The 24,440-nt window shown below is 44.3% G+C and overlaps 2 protein-coding genes across 3 annotated transcripts in view; one reads left to right on the top strand and one right to left on the bottom strand.

Annotated features, from left to right (window-relative positions):
* The window catches only part of LOC118392701 (neurexin-1-like), a 1,157,590-nt gene that overhangs the window by 673,450 nt on the left and 459,700 nt on the right, over window positions 1-24,440 (bottom strand). The gene's annotated exons all lie outside the window — the stretch shown is intronic.
* Window positions 525-9,215, top strand: LOC127906726 (adventurous-gliding motility protein Z-like). 2 transcript variants are annotated; one of them, XM_052459406.1, is made up of 3 exons: window positions 525-1,155; window positions 2,824-6,415; window positions 6,503-9,215. In XM_052459406.1, exons 2-3 carry the CDS (start codon window positions 5,513-5,515, stop codon window positions 7,172-7,174), a joined length of 1,575 nt encoding a protein of 524 aa, XP_052315366.1. In that variant the 5' UTR covers window positions 525-1,155; window positions 2,824-5,512; the 3' UTR covers window positions 7,175-9,215. The 2 variants fall into 2 exon arrangements, with proteins under 2 accessions (XP_052315366.1, XP_052315365.1); XM_052459405.1 differs by having other exon boundaries at window positions 525-1,239.

The raw sequence follows: 24,440 nt of genomic DNA, 5'->3' as shown, positions 1-24,440 counted from the left end.
AGGCCAGTCCAGAAGCAAGTCTAAATGCTTCAGGTATCAAGCTGGCTGCTCATTCAAAGAACTACTCGTGCTGCTCTGTTGCCTCTCCCCATTGCTACCGCTGGCTGATACACAATGCATCAGACAGCCTCTAAGTCCAAAACCCAATACCATGATTCAACTCATCAACTCTTATTTCCAGAACGGCTGAGTGAAGGTTGGCACTGCATGCTCACCAGGCCTATAGGTCAGTTAAGGACGTGATTTGTACGCATGCATGTATACACACACACACACACACACACACACACACACACACACACACACACACACACACACACACACACACACACACACACACACACACACACACACACACACACACACAGACACAAACGCACAGCCACAAATATACACACGCGTACACACACGCATACACACGCGCACTGTAAGGCAGGTAGGCGTTTCCCCTGAGGGAGAGAAGGGGTTGAAGTACACTCAGGACTGAGTCATTTGTCACCGTTCAGCAGCAGGTCAGTCCGCTCCCTCTCAGCCCAGTGTGAGTTGGGTAAGTGAAGGGTTTATTCAGGATGGCATAGACAAACATCAGAAGTGAACGGAGGCTAAGGTTGGCTGCGCTCTAGGAGTGGCATTTGGGTAAATTGAAGGTTCAGTGGGAAAGAGAAAAGGGATTTGTGAGCATAATGTGTGTGTGTGTGTATGTGTTTGTGTAACAATACAGTACGTGTATGTGTAAATCCAGCAACATCTATAACAATACTACTTGATCTAATCTACCATGGGAATGGGGCTACAGTAATTTAGGTTCACTATCAGAGGACTGAGAGGCTATTTGTGTTGATGGGTATTATGTGTGTGTTGATGGGTATTGTGTGTGTGTGTTGATGGGTATTGTGTGTGTGTGTGTTGATGGGTATTGTGTGTGTGTGTTGATGGGTATTGTGTGTGTGTGTGTTGATGGGTATTGTGTGTGTGTGTTGATGGGTATTGTGTGTGTGTTAATGGGTATTGTGTGTGTGTGTTGATGGGTATTGTGTGTGTGTTGATGGGTATTGTGTGTGTGTGTTGATGGGTATTGTGTGTGTGTTGATGGGTATTGGGTGTGTGTTGATGGGTATTGTGTGTGTGTTGATGGGTATTGTGTGTGTGTTGATGGTTATTGTGTGTGTGTTGATGGGTATTGGGTGTGTGTTGATGGGTATTGTGTGTGTGTTGATGGGTATTGTGTGTGTGTTGATGGTTATTGTGTGTGTGTTGATGGGTATTGTGTGTGTGTGTTGATGGGTATTGTGTGTGTGTTGATGGGTATTGTGTGTGTGTGTTGATGTGTGTGTGTGTGTTGGGTGTTGTGTGTGTGTGTGTGTGTGTGTGTGTGTGTGTGTGTGTGTGTGTGTGTGTGTGTGTGTGTGTGTGTGTGTGTGTGTCGATGGGTATTGTGTGTGTGTTGATGGGTATTGTGTGTGTGTGTTGATGGGTATTGTGTGTATGTTGATGGGTATTGTGTGTGTGTTGATGGTCATTGTGTGTGTGTTAATGGGTATTGGGTTTGTGTTGATGGGTATTATGTGTGTGTTGATGGGTATTGTGTGTGTGTGTTGATGGGTATTGTGTGTATGTTGATGGGTATTGTGTGTGTGTTGATGGTTATTGTGTGTGTGTTGATGGGTATTGGGTGTGTGTTGATGGGTATTTTGTGTGTGTTGATGGGTATTGTGTGTGTGTGTTGATGGGTATTGTGTGTGTGTGTTGATGGGTATTGTGTGTGTGTGTTGATGGGTATTGTGTGTGTGTTGATGGGTATTGTGTGTGTGTTGATGGGTATTGGGTGTGTGTGTGTTGATGGGTATTGTGTGTGTGTGTTGATGGGTATTGTGTGTGTGTTGATGGTTTTGTGTGTGTGTTGATGGGTATTGTGTGTGTGTGTGTTGATGGGTATTGTGTGTGTGTTGATTATTGTGTGTGTGTTTGGGATGGGTGAAGGGTGTGTGTGTGTGTGAAGGGATTGTGTGTGGGGAGGGTATTGTGTGTGTGTGTGTGTTGATGGGTATTGTGTGTGTTGATTTGTGTGTGTGTTGATGGGTATTGTGTGTGTGTGTGTGTGTGTGTGCGTGTGTGTGTGTGTGTGTGTGTGTGTGTGTGTGTGTGTCGATGGGTATTGTGTGTGTGTTGATGGGTATTGTGTGTGTGTGTTGATGGGTATTGTGTGTATGTTGATGGGTATTGTGTGTGTGTTGATGGTTATTGTGTGTGTGTTTGATGGGTTTGTGTTTGGGTGTGTGTTGATGGGTATTGTGTGTGTGTGTTGATGGGTATTGTGTGTGTGTGTTGATGGGTTATGGTTTGTGTGTGTGTTGATGGGTATTGTGTGTGTGGGTGTGTGTTGATGGGTATTGTGTGTGTGTTGATGGGTATTGTGTGTGTGTTGATGGGTATTGTGTGTGTGTTGATGGGTATTGTGTGTTGATGGGTATTGGGTGTGTGTGTGTATTGTGTGTGTGTGTTGATGGGTATTGTGTGTGTGTTAATGGGTATTGTGTGTGTGTGTTGATGGGTATTGTGTGTGTGTTGATGGGTATTGTGTGTGTGTGTTGATGGGTATTGTGTGTGTGTTGATGGGGTTGTGTGTGTGTGTTGATGGGTATTGTGTGTGTGTTGATGGGTATTGTGTGTGTGTGTTGATGGGTATGTGTGTGTGTGTGTTGATGGGTATTGTGTGTGTGTTGATGGGTATTGTGTGTGTGTTGATGGGTATTGTGTGTGTGTTGATGTATTGTGTGTGTGGGTATTGTGTGTGTGTTGATGGGTATTGTGTGTGTGTTGAAGGGTGTTGTGTGTGTGTTGAAGGGTATTGTGTGTGTGTCGGAGGGTATTGTGTGTGTGTGTTGATGGGTATTGTGTGTGTGTTGATGGGTATTGTGTGTGTGTTGATGGGTATTGTGTGTGTGTGTGTGTTGATGGGTATTGTGTGTGTTTTGATGGGTATTGTGTGTGTGTTGATGGGTATTGTGTGTGTGTCGGAGGGTATTGTGTGTGTGTGTTGATGGGTATTGTGTGTGTGTTGAAGGGTATTGTGTGTGTGTCGAAGGGTATTGTGTGTGTGTTGATGGGTATTGTGTGTGTGTGTCGATGGGTATTGTGTGTGTGTTGATGGGTATTGTGTGTGTGTGTTGATGGGTATTGTGTGTGTGTTGATGGGTATTGTGTGTGTGTGTTGATGGGTATTGTGTGTGTGTGTCGATGGGTATTGTGTGTGTGTTGACGGGTATTGTGTGTGTGTGTTGATGGGTATTTGGGACATATATTTGGGACAAGATCTATTCTAGATATATTTATGTGGAGAGCACACGTTGACGGATATAGCATGTAACAGATTGGGGTGTGAGGGAGTTTGAGGTAAAGTACAGTAGAGTATTTGGAGCAGAAGCAGACAGCTACTACACTTCACGTGTCTGTGTACAATGTTGGGTCTAGAAAGTTGCCATTGTTTGAGTGTATCTGAGGCAGAATGAGATGGCTATAATAATGTGGCTATGGGCAGCCAGAGATCCAGCATATGGTTACTGTACTCTATACTGTTATTATAAACTGGGTGGTTCAGGCCATGAATGCTGATTGGCTGAAAGCCGTGGTATATCAGACCGTATATGACAAAACGTTTATTTTTACTGCTCTAATTACATTGGTAACCAGTTTATAATAGCAATAAGGCACCACGGGGGTTTGTGATATATGACCAATATACCACGGCTAAGGGTGTTGCGTCGTGCCTAAGAACAGCCCTTATATATTGGCCATATACCACACCCCCTCATGCCTTATTGCTTTAATAGTACTGGAGCAGAGAGAAGATGTACACACTGCTCTCCATGCTCTGCCCTCTGGCTCCAAACCTGGAGACACTACAGTTACCCCTCACTAATTACAACCACATATAGGCCCAGGTGGGGAGGGCGAGTGGGTATGGGGTACCTACAGGAACATGCTGCACTTGATGTCATACCATACATGTATGCACACACAGACACACACACTGGGTACAGTTGACGCACATCAACCACGTCAAGTCAGCTGACTTGAAGTGGTTCTTTAGGGCAGTTGAGGGGGGGACAGACTTAACCAATGAGAGAGAGGGTAGATAAGTAAGCACTTGCTATTTCAGGAAATGATGCGATTATGCTGCGGGACTTGTGATGTGTGGTTTAGTACGTTACCCTGCGTCACTACTTCATTCCTCCAGACCAGCACAAGGGGGAGTTAGAACACTGATTATGCTTTTGGGTCCCAAGGTGCTAATGTGTCTCTCTACCTGACAATGAATGGGCGATATAAACCTAAATAGAAACTGATGCACGACTTCAGTATTACTTACTAAAAGTCTTCTTACAGGTTGTTATTCTAAGAGAAACTTAGACTACAATTAGGGTGTGGAAATGTTAGGATTATTTTTCTCTTACTGTAGTACTCTGTACTGTAGCCTACTCCCGACCGGTCATGTTGTACAGCCCCTAGGTGGCACAGTGGTCTAAGACACTGCATTGCAGTGTGTTGCTACAGATGCTGGTTCAATACATGTGCCGGCCTCGACTGGAAGACCCATGAAATGACTGTAGGTTTTTGGTTTCTCTCACTCTAAAAACAGAAATAAATACTTTTAAATAACACCTGGCTTTATTTACAAATTAGTAACAATGTCTCACCCCATGTTCAAGAATGCCCTTTTTCTCACTCATTTCACGTTATTTGAAAACGAAATCATCTACAAAACATGGTTATTTTTTACAGAAAGCTATTATTATTATTATTATTAATTTATAATTCTATAAAAGCCTGTTGGATATTCTCAAAGATATGTTATTAGCCCTGTTATTAGCACGACAATATACAGTATATTGGTCATATTGGTCATGGCTCCTGAGTGGCACAAAATGGGATTGCCTTGCAGTTCTCCAGCTGTATCCACTGAAATAGCGGTGGGCGCGCGAGGTTCAAGGCACGAGGGCAGGGGGCATGGGATGGGCCGCAGAGCCATGCACAGAAGACGGACCTTTGGGGAAGGGAGGAGGAGGAGGAAGTGGCCAGATTAGCAACATAATCCAAGTGATGACAATCGGGGATCTTCTGTATACTTATGGCCTATTGTAAGCTGCGAGTCACACCTTTCCAGTACTCCTCACCCCGCCCCAAACTCCACCCTCTAACATAGTTACCATTCAGAAATTAGCTGTTGATCTAAAACAAATGACATTGCGAACAAACGAACAGACGAAATGGACATAGTTTCCTCAAGCCAGCTTCTTCCTATGATGCTACCCGTTCCAGGGTTAGGACCATAACCACCAGAGGACTTGAAAATGAGCCAGAGCTGAGAGGATCACCAACAGGTATTTTGGTTTCAGTGCATTTTCTTTAAAAAAATGTACATAGCCTATCAATGTGTACGCAGCATTTGTATGTTGGAGTCACTTTTACTTCTTAATTGATCTAGCATTTCTATCATAGGCCACTATAATCGATGGGGGCTCAGGGGCGGTACCATTCTACTCCTCTGATGAAGGTGCACATGGATCAGGTTCAAACTTTGAAGACAGAGATCGAGTCATTGAAGGCAGACTGGCAGAAAGTGAAACATTATCTGAGGGCAGAGATACAGGTGACAGCTGATGCATTGGCAGAGAGTCAGGCAGCATTGGCAGAGAGTCAGGCAGCATTGGCAGAGAGTCAGGCAGCATTGGCAGAGAGTCAGGCAGCATTGGCAGAGAGTCAGGCGGCATTGGCAGAGAGTCAGGCAGCATTGGCAGAGAGTCAGGCAGCATTGGCAGAGAGTCAGGCGGCATTGGCAGAGAGTCAGGCAGCATTGGCAGAGAGTCAGGCAGCATTGGCAGAGAGTCAGGCAGCATTGGCAGAGAGTCAGGCGGCATTGGCAGAGAGTCAGGCGGCATTGGCAGAGAGTCAGGCGGCATTGGCAGAGAGTCAGGCAGCATTGGCAGAGAGTCAGGCGGCATTGGCAGAGAGTCAGGCAGCATTGGCAGAGAGTCAGGCAGCATTGGCAGAGAGTCAGGCGGCATTGGCAGAGAGTCAGGCAGCATTGGCAGAGAGTCAGGCGGCATTGGCAGAGAGTCAGGCTGCATTGGCAGAGAGTCAGGCGGCATTGGCAGAGAGTCAGGCAGCATTGGCAGAGAGTCAGGCAGCATTGGCAGAGAGTCAGGCAGCATTGGCAGAGAGTCAGGCTGCATTGGCAGAGAGTCAGGCGGCATTGGCAGAGAGTCAGGCAGCATTGGCAGAGAGTCAGGCAGCATTGGCAGAGAGTCAGGCGGCATTGGCAGAGAGTCAGGCAGCATTGGCAGAGAGTCAGGCGGCATTGGCAGAGAGTCAGGCTGCATTGGCAGAGAGTCAGGCGGCATTGGCAGAGAGTCATGTCAGGGCATTGGCAGAGAGTCAGGCGGCATTGGCAGAGAGTCAGGCGGCATTGGCAGAGAGTCAGGCAGCATTGGCAGAGAGTCAGGCAGCATTGGCAGAGAGTCAGGCGGCATTGGCAGAGAGTCAGGCGGCATTGGCAGAGAGTCAGGCAGCATTGGCAGAGAGTCAGGCAGCATTGGCAGAGAGTCAGGCTGCATTGGCAGAGAGTCAGGCGGCATTGGCAGAGAGTCAGGCTGCATTGGCAGAGAGTCAGGCAGCATTGGCAGAGAGTCAGGCTGCATTGGCAGAGAGTCAGGCGGCATTGGCAGAGAGTCAGGCGGCATTGGCAGAGAGTCAGGCAGAATTGGCAGAGAGTCAGGCAGCATTGGCAGAGAGTCAGGCTGCATTGGCAGAGAGTCACGCAGCATTGGCAGAGAGTCAGGCAGCATTGGCAGAGAGTCAGGCAGCATTGGCAGAGAGTCAGGCAGCATTGGCAGAGAGTCAGGCAGCATTGGCAGAGAGTCAGGCAGCATTGGCAGAGAGTCAGGCAGCATTGGCAGAGAGTCAGGCAGAATTGGCAGAGAGTCAGGCGGCATTGGCAGAGAGTCAGGCAGCATTGGCAGAGAGTCAGGCAGAGAATGACGCGTTGAAGAGGGCGGGGAACGAGATGGAGTCACAATCCTTGCCAGGCACAACTGTGAGCTCTGGAGCTCCACCTCCAACAGGCAGAGTCATCATACCTGACGGGTGCATCAGGTCATCGGTTCAACCTGACTGATGCAACCCCCCCCAAAAAAGAATTAAAGACAGTCAGTGAGTACCTGAGGTCACTGAGAATATCTGGACATGTCCTGCTCTCCCTTATGTAAAGAATTAGGCACTTTCCCATGTTTACTACATTATGTACGGTAGGCTATGTTTACTTGTCAGACTGCACAGTAGCCTAATAAACAAATGCAGGTGGCTAATATTTTCAAAATGTTTTAAATGCTTTATTAGTCAAATGTAAAATCATAAAATAATGATAAAAGTACTCAAAATGCAGATGTTTATTTAGTTATGGATCCATAACAAATTACTATGGGAAAGAATATCACTGAATTACAGAAATATTGGAACAAAGTTGTCTAATGAAGGTAAACAAATGGTTGCTTACTGGAAAATACTATTTCAAACACACACTGTCATGTTGTACAGCTCCATTACGGCTATTAGCAGGGCTATATTTTGGCCTTTATAAATATGATTTTGGCCTTTATTCAGATTACAAATCGCTCACTGTCATTTAAAAAAAACTGAAATAACCTCCAAAACATCATTATATATAGACTACCCACTGTGGACATCTATTTCAGCACCGTTTCTCGCTGCTCTGAGACAAGCATGGAGAAACAAAAACGTTCATTATATTCCATGATATTCTTTATATGTGTGACTGAATATAAACAAGTGATGTCTGCTAAGTAATCCAGTTGATGGCACAGTCATATAGCTTCGACACCTTCATAAAACGACCTCATGCAACCTCAAAATGTTGGATAAAGCGTATACTGTACAGTACTGTATTTCTCCAACAGCATCTTTACGCTTCGTTAATAAAATTAGGATAAAAATACTCTTTCAAAATACAGATGTTTATTTAGTTACGGATCCATAATGAATTACTAAGAGAATAAATATCACTGAATTACAGAAATATTGGAACAAAGTTGTCCAATGAAGGGAAACAAATTGGAGGGTAGGGGGAGAATTCTATTGTCAAATGTATACTTAGTTGTATACAAATGTATACTCCTGTCTCAGCCTCCAGTATTTATGCTGAAGTAGTGTATGTGTCAGGGGGCTAGGGTCAGTTTGTTATTTATATGCCATTTTGCAGACGCTTTTATCCAAAGCGACTTACAGTCATGTGTGCATACATTCTACTTATGGGTGGTCCCGGGAATCGAACCCACTACCCTGGCGTTACAAGCGCCATGCTCTACCAACTGAGCTACAGAAGGACACACATATCTGGAGTACTTCTCCTGTCTTATCCGGTGTCCTGTGTGAATTTAAGTATGCTCTCTCTTATTCCATCTTTCTTTCTATCTCTCGGAGGACCTGAGCCCTAGGACCATGCCTCAGGACTACCTGGCATGATGACTCCTTGCTGTCCCCAGTCCACCTGGCCGTGCTGCTGCTCCAGTTTCTACTGTTCTGCCTGTGATTATTATTATTTGACCATGCTGGTCATTTATGAACATTTGAACATCTTGGCCATGTTCTGTTATAATCTCCACCCGGCACAGCCAGAAGAGGACTGGCCACCCCTCATAGCCTGGTTCCTCTCTAGGTTTCTTCCTAGGGAGTTTTTCCTAGCCACCGTGCTTCTACACCTGCATTGCTTGCTGTTTGGGGTTTTAGGCTGGGTTTCTGTACAGCACTTTTTCTGTACAACACTTTGAGATATCAGCTGATGTACGAAGGGCTATACAAATACATTTGATTTGATTTGATTTAGTTAGGTTGGCTGTATCACAACTGGCCTTGATTGGTTGCAATTTCAGTTTAATCCACCAGAAAAGAGAAAACACATCCAACCGTGATTGGGAGTCCCGTAGGGCTGCACACAATTGGCCCAGCGTTTCTCTCCCTCTAAAAACAGAAATAAATGTTTTGGCCTTTACAAATATTATTTTGCCCTTTAATCAGATTACAATGGCTGCCTTTTGTTAAAACATTTTTTTTTAAACTCCAAAGTCATAGAGCCAGCACCTACATAACGCTGAGTTACTCACTCATTCATTGCTTTGGATCAAAATAAATAATTACCAACATTCTTTCTGATAGTCTTTAATAAAGAAATGTTTTGATTATCCTGACCTGGACACCATGTACAGTATTATAATACTCCATTATGGGCTGGTAGTAGGACAATATACCTTTACCACCATCTCTCTTTATTTTTAATCTTTGTGGATGGAGACTCCTGATTGGCGCAGCGGTCGAAGACACTGCATCACCGTGCAAAATGCGTTGCTACAGATGCAGGGTTGATACCTGTGCCGGTCGCCACCGGGAGCCCCATATGTAATTATTGGCGGTGACATCATTTTATTTTTTGATTTGTTGATATACTGTAGGCCTACCGTAGGCGACATGAGTCTCACTAGTGTTGAGTAATTTGCTGTGAAAAGTGGTGTAGGTCTTATTTATTTAAAGAGCATATTGAAGTTAGAAGCAACAGGATTTGAAGCAAAAGCCTACCCGCGTGTGGTCAAGTATTTTAGCACCGTTTCGCGGTGCTCTGAGACAAGTATGGGGACTGGTCTTGATAAATCAATGAGATTTTTATTTTCACTGAATCTCTGTTTGGGTATTGGTTAGACTACAATTAGTGTGTGGAAATGTTATGCTCTTAGTACTGTAGCCTACCATCACGTTGTACAGTGCCATATTTTCCAGTCCATCCTAACGGAAACCCTGAGGGTTTTTCATTTTTCTTGGAACAGAAACACCATAATATTAATATAATAATTAATTAAGCCGCATTTCTTAAAATCAGTCCCATATACTATGTTCTCACAAAAATAGGTTTTAAATTCTCTTGTACAGACAATATTAAAGGCTATCAAATGCTTCTCAAAGATGCCCTCTGGTGGTCAAACAAGCACTAACTAGCATTAATGGTAAAAGTGGCCGACACTTAAATAACGTGCAATTGAATTCTGCGGCACCACGCAAGCTGTGCTGCAGTACGCTGCAACTTTTGGAGAATCAACCACTGTAAACATACTCTATGTTCCATATTAATCAGGGAATTTCAAATATGGACCTCGAAGCCAGTTCCATAAGTGATTTTCATTGTTCCCCTCTAATCAAGGACTGATTTATACCTGGGACACCAGGGGGTGCACTGTAATTATCAGGTAGTAGAGAAAACCAGCAGTATTGTGGACCTTGGGTTTGAATTCCTCTGACATCGTAGGAAAGGTAGGGGCGATACATCATGGCCTCTACAGTCGATTGAGACACCCGAGCGTCACACAGTGACATCATTTTGATTGTTGAATAGCTCCCCGTGTGTTTATGCTAGAGAGTTTCTTGTAGTGGCTGCAGTTCAATCCCCTCTTTCCGACGATATAACGTTTGTGCCTATTCCACAACATGGGGCAGGTGGAAGCAGCCTTGTTCTACACATGAGAGGATCCGAACAAGAACATATTTATTGTTTATACCTACAGGGGTCCTATTTTTTTTTTTTTAAATGGCTAAATGATACATTTTATGACCATCTTAAAACAATTTCCTACATTATCTTTGTAGATAATGCCATCTAAGGGCTTAGACCTACAGGGGAATATGATACCGTAGGCATGAACTGGTAGAAGTGAAATCTTGAGCTCCAACTTTTAGATCAAGGAAGTCCCTTGCGTCCCATTAGCTGAGTTGTTTATGGGATTGTTTTTAAGTGTGTACATCTAACGATTCTTTAATCCACTCTGGGTCTGAAACTGGAGTGGTCACTTGGGTGTGGTGCTGAAGTTCAATTACTCCACAGAGTTTACACGCTATGATCCATTATTATGGTGAATATGTTTTGAATCTTTCATGAAATGACAGTGTTAGGATCAATAGAAACTAACTTCAGTTTAGTAACTTTCATTGGGAATATAAAAGAATTGCTCAAAAGAACCACATTTAGAACCTTCTCTCATTAAAACACATACTTTGAACAGGCCCATCGAGACATTGAGCCATTGAGCAGTCCCTTTCAGATGATTTGGAGAATGTTATGAAACCACGTAAAACCACCGTCTAGTCACAACCCCTGTATTGGGTAGGCCCAGCCCCCTGCTACCCTATTCCCCATAAAGCCTGCTTTTCCTTTCACACAGTGGTGGAAAAAGTACCCAATTGTCATACTTGAGTAAAAGTAAATAATGAATTCACTTGAAGACGAGAGTATCGAGCTCCCGCAGTCACACACATCCTTTTCCTCAATGGTGATCGTCATAAACTACTGATTCTTTCACAACAGTGTCATCTATCATTTGGTCATATCATAAAACCATGCACAGTAACCAGAGGTGATTTACATGTAGTGTTATTAAATATTATGTGTGTTTAACCGTGTTTGCCCACTGAGCTAAAGCCAAATAATTACCATAGCTTGGGGAGTCAACACAAGTCCTCAGGTCTCAGTCTGGCTAGGACCTTGCACTGCATGATGGGAGGGAAAAACCCTCATTTAGACACAACACCCTTTACCATTTTTCAAACCTGAAAGAGGTTGCACCTTTCTCTGTCTTCTCGTGTGAGAAAGAAAATGGAAATCAATGCATCTGGGCAGCACAGGAGCCCCAGCCATTAATGTGGAATTGATGGCTAATGTCACAGTCATTTTTCCTCATTCACAGGCCAATAGAAGTCTGAGGAAACTGGAAAGCCTAGGTGGGAGAGTGTAGGTCAGGGGCCGAATGAGAAGGGGCAGTAGGTGCAGGGGGATTGTGGTGAGCTAAGGGTGCAAGTGTTGAAATTCTCCATGAACTGGTCAACAAAACCATTATTTTGTTGGTCTTTCGCCAGCCCCCCTCTTCCTCACTGCAGGTCCATTATGTTTTGGATCTCTGCCAGCCGTCTTCCCCCTGTGACTCATTGCCAGGTAGTAAATCATAGGTGATCCTTCCTTACACACCAGTAATGGGAAATGGGATAAATGTGACTACACCTTTGATGCATGATTCAGTAGCACCTGTTAGTCCTTTAGAATCTCCTGTACCTACATGCTGAAGGGTCCTGCTTTGTGCCCGAATGACGTCGAGCAGGGGTATCAAATACTAAAACCAACATAATGAAGTAACTATATCCAGGACTAAGTCAAGGTAAACCTGACATGCAGTTGCAGATCGTGATCCCCAGTATAGCTTTATTTAGTACAATTGTTAACCCTGACTCATGCCAAACGAGGGTGACACTCTTCAGGACCCAAGGTTCCTTTTAGGTCACTGTGGACAGTAGAGTCAAAACCTCCTACAGAGGCACTATCACAACACATCAAACAAACGGTTATAAAACACAGATTGAACCCCCCCCCCCCAAAAAGCCTTCCACAAACAGAGAGCCATGGTGCAATCATCAGACTCCACCTTGTGAGAGAGGAAGTGGCGATTGTAAAAGGACATCAACAACACACACAAATGTACAATACGCACACGCGCACACAGCCCTCCCACCCCACACACACAATGCAATCCCTCCAAGCCACCAGAATCACAACAGAACCAGGTTTCCATAAAGCCCAGCTCTGTAATAATCTTCAGCTCTTTAAATATTTATGGGGCAAACATCCACATTCCTCTCCCTTATATTATCTGTCATCAGAAATGATTTATCCTCTGGAAGTGTGCTAGGCTGCATTATATATAATATACGACAGCATTGTTGAATACTGGTTTCAGATTGGCTAGAAGGGCATTCTAGAACGGACATTAAAACCAGATAACGGGACAGTTGGAAAAGATATTGGGACCCCTTGCAATCATGATGTAATAATATGCACTTACACCTGCAGACAGAACGTTCTACAAAGTTACAGAACGCTGAACCAAAAACCACACCAACTGAAATTGGTACATTATAAACGCAGGTCCAACAAGGAAAACGGATAGGCCTAGTATATACAGTATATATATGAATTCTATATAATAATTAAGTAAACAAAAAGTGTTCCAACTGTAACAACATTGTAAACTAAGCACTATGCTCAATGGTTCAAAAGCACAGTTCTTAAACGTGATTGCTGAGGAAAGGATCAGCTTCTCTGTGTTGTTAGAACGAAGGCTTACTTCACATGTGCGTATGTGTGGCCCTGCAGCTAGGAATAATGAATTGCAGTGTCCACCATTTATAGATCTGATGGCCATGCTGCTAATGTTAATTCCTTCATCCTTCTACCACCGGTTTTGTTGGGCTGTCAGGGTGAGTATCACCACATACAGATTAAACCAAGTGCACAGGGAGAATCACTAATCACAGGTTTCAATGAGAGTTTTAAACTAGCTGAGATCGTTCTAGTGCAGATTCTACATCGACCTAAAGAGCCAATGTCTTAGTTGGATTGCATTGAATAGTCTAGTACCGTGTCTGATAGCATTATCCAATGTTTTGCAGAACCATCGAGACATGGAAATATCCGGACTCTGGCTAAATTTAAATGGGACACTGTTTACTTTCTACAATCAAACATTTTTTTCAGATTGTTTTGTAATTTTGGCACACATACTCTTCATCTGTTATTCACCAGGCATCCCTGTCCCTTAGTAAATTGACCACTGATGACGTCGTAGGGACCAACGCCAGATAGACGGATCAGACTTCACTGTCCAATCTTATTATGGATGACAGAGTCACCCAAAGTTGAGTTCATTCTCCTCCAAATAACATGGAGCATCCCAGGAAAGGATGGGGAGAGATGAGTGTGTGTGTGTGTGTGTTTGTCTGCACACAGGTGTGCCTATATATGTATGAGGACACAAAAATATGTTCCTCTTTAAAGTGGCCCCAGGATTATATTACTTTCGGTGTGGATGGGGAAAAATTGCGAAAATTATAAACAAATGAATGGAAAAATGATTTCCCATTCCAGCCACTGTCACAATGGGGGGAGAGGAGGCAATGGGCCAACTACGTGCTTATTTGTCTGAGCCAAGGCAGGCCTATCTCATTACAAGTCTTTACCAATTCATCCAACATCTCTCTCCCCTCATGGCTGACTAGGGACTCCTGTGCCAGATTACCGAAATGAATTCATCCTAATCTCAAATTAGAGTTAATTATGTTGTGAGCGTACAATCCTCCGACCAGGACGGTAGTCTACATCCGCTCTCTGAGAAAGCGCCGTGTGAGTCAGATGCAGAGTACTGTAGGATTTATGGAAAGGGCTACAATGAGTGACCTTGACCAGAGGGATATTGTTAATCATTTATGTTTGTGTGTATGAGTTGGTTGGTTGATTGGAAGCAAGATAGACAATAGCATTGCAATAGGTCATGAAATCCAATGGAAATCAATCCGACTTAATATAGCAGCTCACAACCCATTGGCCGAATCCATTGGCCTAACTGGGGCCACCGGGCTCACTCCACCCCGAGTTGGGGAGACAAACACCCCCCTTCCATCGCTCCTAACCGTCACTGAGCGCCACATAATTACATTTCAAAGATGGCGAGGTGCTGAAAATCCAAATAAATAACAGCGCATGTAAATCTAGCCGCTGCGCATCTCACACCCATCTGTCACCGTCGACTCTTCCTCCTCCGACCGTCACCACTACCGCCATCACTCCCTCTCATCACCCCCATGTCTTCCCACACTTTCATTCCATCATTCTCTCGTCCTCCCCAGGCTATTAGTGGCAACGCCTCAGTGACTGTTAGGAGTGATGGGAGGGGGGTGTTTGTCTCCCCTTCTTGCGGCGCTGGGTATTCTGGGTATGTGCGCCGCGGTATGGAGGGTGCAGAGGGGTGAGGAGCCAGGACCATAGAGAGTGACAGGAGTCAAGGGAATGATACTTGTAGTGACGGCAAGAGCAGGGGGGCATCGGCTGGGTATCAGGGGGGCATCGGCTGGGTATCAGGGGGGCATCGGCTGGGAAATCAGGGGGCATCGGCTGGGTATCGTGTGGGGGCTCGGCTGGGTATCGGGGGCATCGGCTGGGTATCGGGGGGCATCGGCTGGATATCGGGGGGCACCAGCTGGGTATCGGGGCATCGGCTGGGTATCGGGGGCATCGGCTGGGTATCGGGGGCATCGGGTGTGTATCAGGTGAGGTTTAGGTTTAGGTTAGGTTTAGAGAAAGGGTAAGGGTTAATGTTGGGGCTAGGGTTAGGTTCAGAATAAGGGTAAGGGTTAATGTTAGGGATAGGGTTAGGGTTAGGTTCAGAATAAGGGTAAGGGTTAATGTAAGGGTTAGGGTTAGTATAAGGGTAAGGGTTGAAACCCCACCTCTTTAAGGAATACCTAGGATAGGATAAAGTAATCCCCCCCCCCCTTAAAAGATTTAGATGCACTATTGTAAAGTGGCTGTTCCACTGGATGTCATAAGGTGAATGCACCAATTTGTAAGTCGCTCTGGATAAGAGCGTCTGCTAAATGACTTAAATGTAAATGTAAATGGGTTAAGGTTAGGGCTAGGGTTAGGGATAGTTACTTGAAATGTTACTGATAGTCTATAGACTGGAGACTATAGTCTGCAGAGAATCTACAGATGGCCCGCCCTAACGTACCTCCTGGCCCATCCAAATAAAATATTTAAATATTGACCATTTATTTGACTGCCAACAGAAAGACCCATCAATCTCAGATGAAGCATCCGAGCGAAACAGCGCCCCTCTGTCTCAGAATGTATTGACCATGTATCTGATGCTGTCAGGACTAAAAGAGTATGGCATGACATTCTCCCTCATGACCACATCAGATACATGGGGCAACATACTAAGACAGAAGGCTGCCATTTCAGTCAATGGGATGTTATTTTGGACTAACATGCGAAGGAAATCTACTTTTTGTGATTTGTTTTACAATCAGCTAAAAACATCATGACTGGTTGTGTTCATGCCACATTAAAAGGTAGGCTAATACAACTACATGTTATTAGAAAACCCACAGTAGAACTGCTAAAACACTAATTTGCTGCTGATGAATAAAAAAAATATATTACACGCCACTTTTAAAGTCAATCCCACCTCCGTCCTTGTCCTAAATAAGTCTACAATACACTGTCATTATTAGAATCTTAATAGCACAAACAGAACTGGTGTTTTAGACAGTTTTAGGGCATTTCATTTTTTTATGGTTTTCCCCATTTCCCCTCTTTTTCTGACCAACAATATCCCGATAGCTGAAGATGCAGTGCCCAGTTGAAAATCCCCCAGATAATCACCTCGAAAGTGAACCTAAACCGTACCGAAACTAATTTCACACATATAATAAGAGATTAAACCAATGAAGTAGGCTAAAGTATGATGGGGAGAATGGATGAGTTGATGAGCGAGGGGAAGCCAATTACACCTAATTATGTAAATGACCAATTGTGAATGAAGAACTGGGTGGGCCGTTCTATTGTAAGGATCTATTCTAATGTCCAAATGCTATGTACTCTGTTATCAGTCTACACGGGTTTACTTGAAGTAAACAGTGAGAGTGTGCGTCATGTACAATGATGGCAAGAAGACCAAGGTGAATGGATGCGCTCGTTAGCGTTGCCACAAAATCTGAACGGAAAACATTTATCACGATGACATATCTGATGAGTATTCACCCTCCGAGGTCTAAGCGCTAAAAAAGCCAGAACTGTGCTCACTGAGCAGGTGCCCAGGTGCTGCCAGCAAAATGAAACGGAGAGACGGGAGAGAAGGTGGCATCGGTTGGAATAGAACAAGCCGCTGAGAATTCTACAGGCTATTATCAGCACATGTCATCACCTTTACATCTCAAGCAAGAAATGTAATCAGCAACACACTCAACAGCTTTCGTTGTTTCGGCTACGTGACACAGACATGTGTCAACTGATAATTGATTGCTTTGACTGTTGTCATATCAACACTTATAATGCCATTATTGCTTTTGTGCCTGTTTTTCACTATCATCAGGCAAACTTGGCACATGCAACGATGTCTAGGCTACTGAGGTTTTCATTGGTGTATTTGCTCATTTTGTTGTTATAGAGAAGCTTAGAACGGTTTCCAACACCAATGATTTCGGTTTCATAGACGTAACAAAGGCACCCCACGAATACAATTTACTGAAGGCTTCATTTGATTGATGTATTATAACATAGCCTCTATCCACATAGGGTGTCCTGTGAACAATGTGCCAACCCTATGGAAATCAAACGTCCCGTCCAACGGATTCCTTCTAGCTACAAAACGTGTTTGATGCATCTCCTATCTTTGAAATGGTGCTGCCCATGCTAAAACAGGCTTCGGTCCATTGTGCGCACTCTTGCCAACTCTATGATCAACACCAACATCCTGGTTTGTATATAACTAGTACACTTGGGCTCATTCTATTCCCTTCATTACAACATTATTGAATGACATGACATATAGTGATTTACAGTGTTCTGGAGGGTAAGACATTCATTTTTCCAGCACTTGTCTAAATTCATTATTTGAAAGTGTTCAGTCGTGAAAAAATATCTCAAGATACCTCAAAGTTCAATAAAGGTTGGATAAAATTCCTTTCTACTGACCAGATCAACAGTTCATGAGCCAAAGTCCGTGTCAGATTGGGTAGAGAGAGCAGTGGAAGTGCCAGTCAGGCCATATTGTCTAGGTCGAGACAGCAATGCAAAGGCTGTAGTCTAGTGGAGGAGCAGCAAGGACGGAGGGGACACTTCTGGTTTGGGACATATGAAATGTCTTTATTATTTTGGAATTTTTGTGAGTGTAATGTTTACTGTTCATTTTTTGTTTATTTAACTTTTGTTTATTATCTACTTCACTTGCATTGGCAATGTTAACATATGTTTCCCATGCCAATAAAGCCCTTGAATTGAATTGAAATTGAATTGATAGCAACCCTGTCCCATACGGAAAGTGTGTGTGTGGGGGGGTGGGGGGGGCTTAGCGCATCACATCTCTGTCCCTGTTCCATGCTCGCAGGGTCGTTGACAGACTATGAGATAGATGCATGTACGGGGGGAGACGGGAGATGGACAGCTCTGGGGGGTGGGAGAGAAGATTAGGGTGTGTGTGTGTCGGTGTGTGTGTGCATCCTTGCGTACGTGCATGCATGTACATCAATCAAATGTATTTATAAAGCCCTTCTTACATCAGCTGATGTCACAAAGAGCTGTACAGAAACCCAGCCTATAACCCCAAACAGCAACAAGAAATGCAGGTGTAGAAGCATATTTGTATGTGTATCAATCTCCATCAACAAGGCAACTACTCCAAAAACAACATTCGAACTGTGATAAATCCTACCTAAGAAAAAAATCACAGCGGATAAATCACCTTGTTTCAAAATGTCTCCCGAGAGAGGCAACCTATAATCAGGATCTCAAAGGGAACCGCTGCCAAGATTAGGGAACCCACTTACTGGACCCCAGTGACCACACACACACACACGCACACACACACACACACACACACAAAAAAACGTACATATGCACATTGAGGAAGAGGAGCAGGGATGCCACATTGAGGAAGAGGAGCAGTGACAGATGTATGGGGGTCCTGATGGGTTTAGCTACACAGCGGTTTGAGGTGACCCGCTAGGCAGGTGAGTGTATGAGGGGGGCTTGGAGGGCGTGTATGTGTGTGGGTGTGTTCCACTGATGACCATACCATGACAAACCTCCTCTGTATTGCACTTCACACCAACACCCTGACAAGCGGGACCGAGACATCCCCACCTTTCATGGCCTGTTACACAATAAACATGTTTCTACTGAGAGTGTTTAAACTGTTCCGACACCATATCCAAAAAGCCCAATCACATCTAACAAGCACACTAATGAACTATCCTCATTATATTCCCTTTAATCACGTAACACAATCTTGTAATTTGACACAGTTGATTTATCAAGGCTTTCCCTCTCCGGTGGATAATAACCTGAGCATGTCACAGTATGGAATGTATAGTATGATGTTCTGCATGTAATGAGCTGTTTATCACACTAGCACAATACAGGCTGGAGAGACACAGAGACAGAACGGGTGGGGGATAGAGAGCAAGAGAGAGAGATGGAGAGGGGGAGAGAGAGAGAAAGAGATAGGGAGAGAGGGAGGAGGGAAAGGGATAGAGAGCGAGAGAGAGAGAGAGATGGACAGGGGAGAGAGAGAGAAAGAGATAGGGAGAGAGGGAGGAGGGAAAGGGATAGAGAGCGAGAGAGAGAGAGAGAGATGGACAGGGGAGAGAGAGAGAAAGAGATAGGGAGAGAGGGAGGAGGGAGAGGGATAGAGAGCGAGAGCGAGAGAGAGAGAGAGAGAGATGGACAGGGGAGAGAGAGAGAAAGAGATAGGGAGAGAGTGAGGAGGGAAAGGGAGAGAGAGAGAGAGAGAGAGAGAGAGAGAGAGATGGACAGGGGAGAGAGAGAGAAAGAGATAGGGAGAGAGGGAGGAGGGAGAGGGATAGAGAGCGAGAGAGAGAGAGAGATGGACAGGGGAGAGAGAGAAAAAGAGATAGGGAGAGAGGGAGGAGGGAAAGGGATAGAGAGCGAGAGAGAGAGAGAGATGGACAGGGGAAAGAGAGAGAAAGAGATAGGGAGAGAGTGAGGAGGGAAAGGGATAGAGAGCGAGAGAGAGAGATGGAGAGGGGGAGAGAGAGAGAAAGAGATAGGGAGAGAGTGAGGAGGGAAAGGGATAGAGAGTGAGAGAGAGAGATGGAGAGGGGAGAGAGAGAGAGAGAGAGAGAGATAGGGAGAGAGTGAGGAGGGAGTGGGATAGAGAGCGAGAGAGAGATGGAGAGGGGAGAGAGAGAGAGAGAGAAAGATCTCTGCTGGAGCGTTGGTGTATGGCAAGCTGGTGGTCAAGGTGACAGTTGACTGTGATACACACAAGCCCCCTCCCCCGAAACACACACACACACTCATAACATAACTGTCATTTTCTCCCCCGTCCACGGCACAGAACATCCCGGAGCACATAGAAGTGTATTGACAGGATTCACCCTGTCAGTGGTCCGTTAGGTCCTCGGGGCTGTCAAGCCAACTTGAGAGTGTCAGTTTCATACAGCAGCCAGGCAGTGTGTCTCTCATGAGAGACGGTCCAGGAAATGGACTTGAGCATCAATAATGCTCCATTAACCATCTAGTGTGTGTGTGTGTATGTGTATGTGTATGTGTATGTGTATGTGTATGTGTATGTGTGTGTGTGTGTGTGTGTGTGTGTGTGTGTGTGTGTGTGTGTGTGTGTGTGTGTGTGTGTGTGTGTGTGTGTGTGTGTGTGTGTGTGTGCGTGCGTGCGTGTGCGTGCGTGTGTGTGTGCGTGCGTGCGTGTGAGTGGCCAGAATATAAAAGTCCACCTCTGGGAAAACCATCTATAGGGAGAAAAAAATGGTCCCTGAAAGGCTGGGGTGGTGAAGTCATCAGACATCATGCTTTTACAGATGTTTAAAGAAAGAAGGTGTTTGTGTACAGTACATTAGAGAGAGTCAAGAGTCCATTATGGATAAAACGGTCAAGGTTTGATGTTCTATTATACAGTGGTCTTCCATTCATGCTGCTTTTTATATATATATATATATATATATATATGTATATATTATGAAAGTATTTCAAGAAATCTGCCCTTCATAAACCCCATTTTGAACGTTATTTCCCTTGAATGTGAATTAAACTCCACGTACCATCGAATAAAACCTTTCCTCACCCACCTGCATGTTATCACAACCGACACCAACTCTGGAGTCAACACGTACATCAACCCAATAAAATAAACTTTAAAGCATCAATAGCAACAGACTACGCTCTATCTTTAATTGAAAGCCTGAATGCTCCGCACAAGCTTCAAGAGAAGTTAGCAACCTCCAACTCGCTTCTCATCCACGGCCCTCCTGACTGCCTGCCTATGTGAGAATGCAAAGAGAGGAGACCACTGACAACAGACGGGGCAGACGTTAGACGTTGGGAGGTGAGGTCAGCTTTTATTCCCGTCAACAACACATAGCTTTGACTTCTCTGAAAATAGTCTCTCTCTCTGCCGTTCTTAGGCTCTGTTTCTCTTCATTGCTCTCTCACTTTCCTGTCCCCCCTCTCTCTCTCTCTCTCTCTCTCTCTCTCTCTCTCTCTCTCTCTCTCTCTCTCTCTCTCTCTCTCTCTGTGTGTAAACGTACCTGAGCTGCAGAAGGATGCAGCATGATTGAAGATGAAAAGACAGAAGAACAGAAAGCAGAGCCATCCAAAGTGACTATCATCCAACGTCAAAGGCAATGTTCGGAAGACAGTTTGGCACAGTATGTACTGTGTAGGAGTGATGTCAGCATCATGATGAAACATATTACCTATATATATTCTCCTCCTGGTCAATTATTTAAGAGATTGATTTAATTATCGAAGATAGAATTATTTTCATTAACTGTTTGAGCATTGTAAAGAATGTCAGTCCGGTACACATTGTTAAGGCTTTTAGAATTACTTTAAAAAACATTTGAAAGAAATCTCCACCTAGTGCATGTATAACATCAGTTTACAATATACGAGAATCTAACACTAACGTCAGACAATTCCAGAAAAACTGAAACTCAAATGCAAACCATCCCTGTAGGAACCAACGAAATATCTCTCAACATTCATACTTTTGCACCTTGTCCATCAAACGGCCATATTTTGCCAATATTGAAATAGTTATCATTTGTAGCCATCTGACATGTGTAAACCCTGGTGTAGAACTGGCCTTTGTGGACAGCCTGTAATTATGTACCTGGTGACAGGACACCAGTTAGGTGTACCATTTAGGTGTACCAGTTAGGCCAGCAGTTCTGACAGAATACTGGTAACATGACACCAGTTATGTGTACCAGTTAGGTATACCAGTTAGGTGAACCAGTTAGGTGAACCAGTTAGTTGTACCATTTAGGTGTACCAGTTAGGCCAGCAGTTCTGACAGAATACTGGTAACATGACACCAGTTATGTGTACCAGTTAGGTATACCAGTTAGGTGAACCAGTTAGGTGAACCAGTTAGTTGTACCAGTTAGGTGTACCAGTTAGGCCAGCAGCTCTGACAGAATACTGGTAACATGACACCAGTTAGGTGTACCAGTTAGGTGTACCAGTTAGGTGTACCATTTAGGTATACCAGTTAGGTGAACCAGTTAGGTGTACCAGTTAGGTGAACCAGTTAGGTGTACCAGTTAGGTGAACCAGTTAGGTGAACCAGTTAGGTGTACCAGTTAGGTGAACCAGTTAGGTGTACCAGTTAGGTGAACCAGTTAGGTGTACCAGTTAGGTGAACCAGTTAGGTGAACCAGTTAGGTGTACCAGTTAGGTGAACCAGTTAGGTGAACCAGTTAAGTGAACCAGTTAGGTGTACCAGTTAGGTGTACCAGTTAGGCCAGCAGCTCTGACAGAATACTGGTAGCATGACACCAGTTAGGTGTACCAGTTAGGTGAACCAGTTAGGTGAACAAGTTAGGTGAACCAGTTAGGTGTACCAGTTAGGCCAGCAGCTCTGACAGAAGGACTGGGAAAAAGCAGCAGGGTTCTTATGTCCACTATACAGATCTTGGCAGCTGTAGAATATGTGGCTATAGGACATTATTGGAGAGTATGCTCGACGATGCATCATTTGAAGTGCACTTAACTTCTTCGAGATAGGGGGCGCTCTTTTAATTTTTGGATAAAAAACGTTCCCGTTTTAAACAAGATATTTTGTCACGAAAAGATGCTCGACTATGCATGTAATTGACAGCTTTGGAAAGAAAAAACTCTTGACGTTTCCAAAACTGCAAAGATATTATCTGTGAGTGCCCCAGAACTAATGCTACAGGCGAAACCAAGATGAAATTTCATACAGGAAATGGTCCAGATTTTGAATGCGCTGTGTTCCAATGTCTCCTTATATGGCTGTGAATGCGCCAGGAATGAGCCTGCACTTTCTGTCGTTTCCCCAAGGTGTCTGCAGCATTGTGACGTATTTGTAGGCATATCATTGCAAGATTGACCATAAGAGACGACATTTACCAGGTGTCCACCCGGTGTCCTCCGTCTAAATTATTGAGTAATCTCCAGCTCCATGCGCGTTTCCATTTTCTTCAAAGGAGAAAGTCAACTGCCACGAATGATTTATCATCGATAGATATGTGAAAAACACCTTGAGGATTGATTTTAAACAACATTTGCCATGTTTCTGTTGATATTATGGAGTTAATTTGGAAAACAGTTCACGTTGTAATGACTTAATTTTCGGGGGGTTTTCTTACCCAAACGTGATGAACAAAACGGAGCGATTTGTCCTACACAAATAATATTTTTGGAAAAACTGAACATTTGCTATCTAACTGAGAGTCTCCTCATTGAAAACATCTGAAGTTCTTCAAAGGTAAATTATTTTATTTTAATGCTTTTCTTGTTTTTGTGAAAATGTTGCCTGCTGATTGCTAGGCTTAATGCTATGCTAGCTATCAATACTCTTACACAAATGCTTGTTTAGCTATGGTTCAAAAGCATATTTTGAAAATCTGAGATGACAGTGTTGTTAACAAAAGGCTAAGCTTGAGAGCAAATATATTTATTTCATTTCATTTGCGATTTTCAAGAATAGTTAACGTTGCGTTATGGTAATGAGCTTGAGGCTATAAATAGGATTCCGGATACGGGATTGCTCGTCGCAAGAGGTTAACATGGTGTAATGACAAAGCCTTCTCCACATACTGTACTGACACGGCCCTTACACTGCACTGAAATGGAATACGTCATGTGGGACATCGTCATGTATAGCCATAACATTATGCAATTGATGTCGAGAAAGCCAACTGAGAGAGGAGGGATACGCTGGTCAATGCCATTGATTCAACATGGGTTGGAACTCCATCCCTCTCTGATAACCATCACTCTACTGTGTAGCTCAGAGAGAGAGGTCTGATCATTTCAAAGTGTGGAGAATGATGAGAGAGGAGTGGAGAGAGAGGAGTGCTGGAGAGAGAGAACGTGGAGAGAGAGAGATAGGAGTGGAGAGGGAAAGAGGTGGCGAGAGAGAGATAACGTGGAGATAGAGGAGTGGAGAGAGAGTGGAGATACTGTGGAGAGAGAGCAGTGTAGAGAGAGTGGAGAGAGAGAGAGAGATAACATGGAGAAAGATATGGGTGGAGGGAGAGAGGGGAGTGGAGAGGGAGGAGTGGTGGAGAGAGAGAGGGAGACTGAGAGGGAGGGCTGGAGAGAGAGAGGAGGGGAGACAGAGAGGAGCGGAGAAAGATAGGAGTGGGAGAGAGAGAGAGAGAGGAGTGGCACGAGAGAGGAGTGGTGGAGAGAGAGAGAGAGAGAGAGAGAGAGAGAGAGAGAGAGAGAGAGAGAGAGATGGGGAGAGAGAGACATAGAGAGAGGGGGAGAGCGAGAC

The sequence above is a fragment of the Oncorhynchus keta genome, chromosome 13 (assembly GCF_023373465.1).
Source record: "Oncorhynchus keta strain PuntledgeMale-10-30-2019 chromosome 13, Oket_V2, whole genome shotgun sequence".
NCBI lineage: Eukaryota > Metazoa > Chordata > Actinopteri > Salmoniformes > Salmonidae > Oncorhynchus > Oncorhynchus keta.
This window is presented reverse-complemented; position numbering and strand designations above follow the sequence as displayed.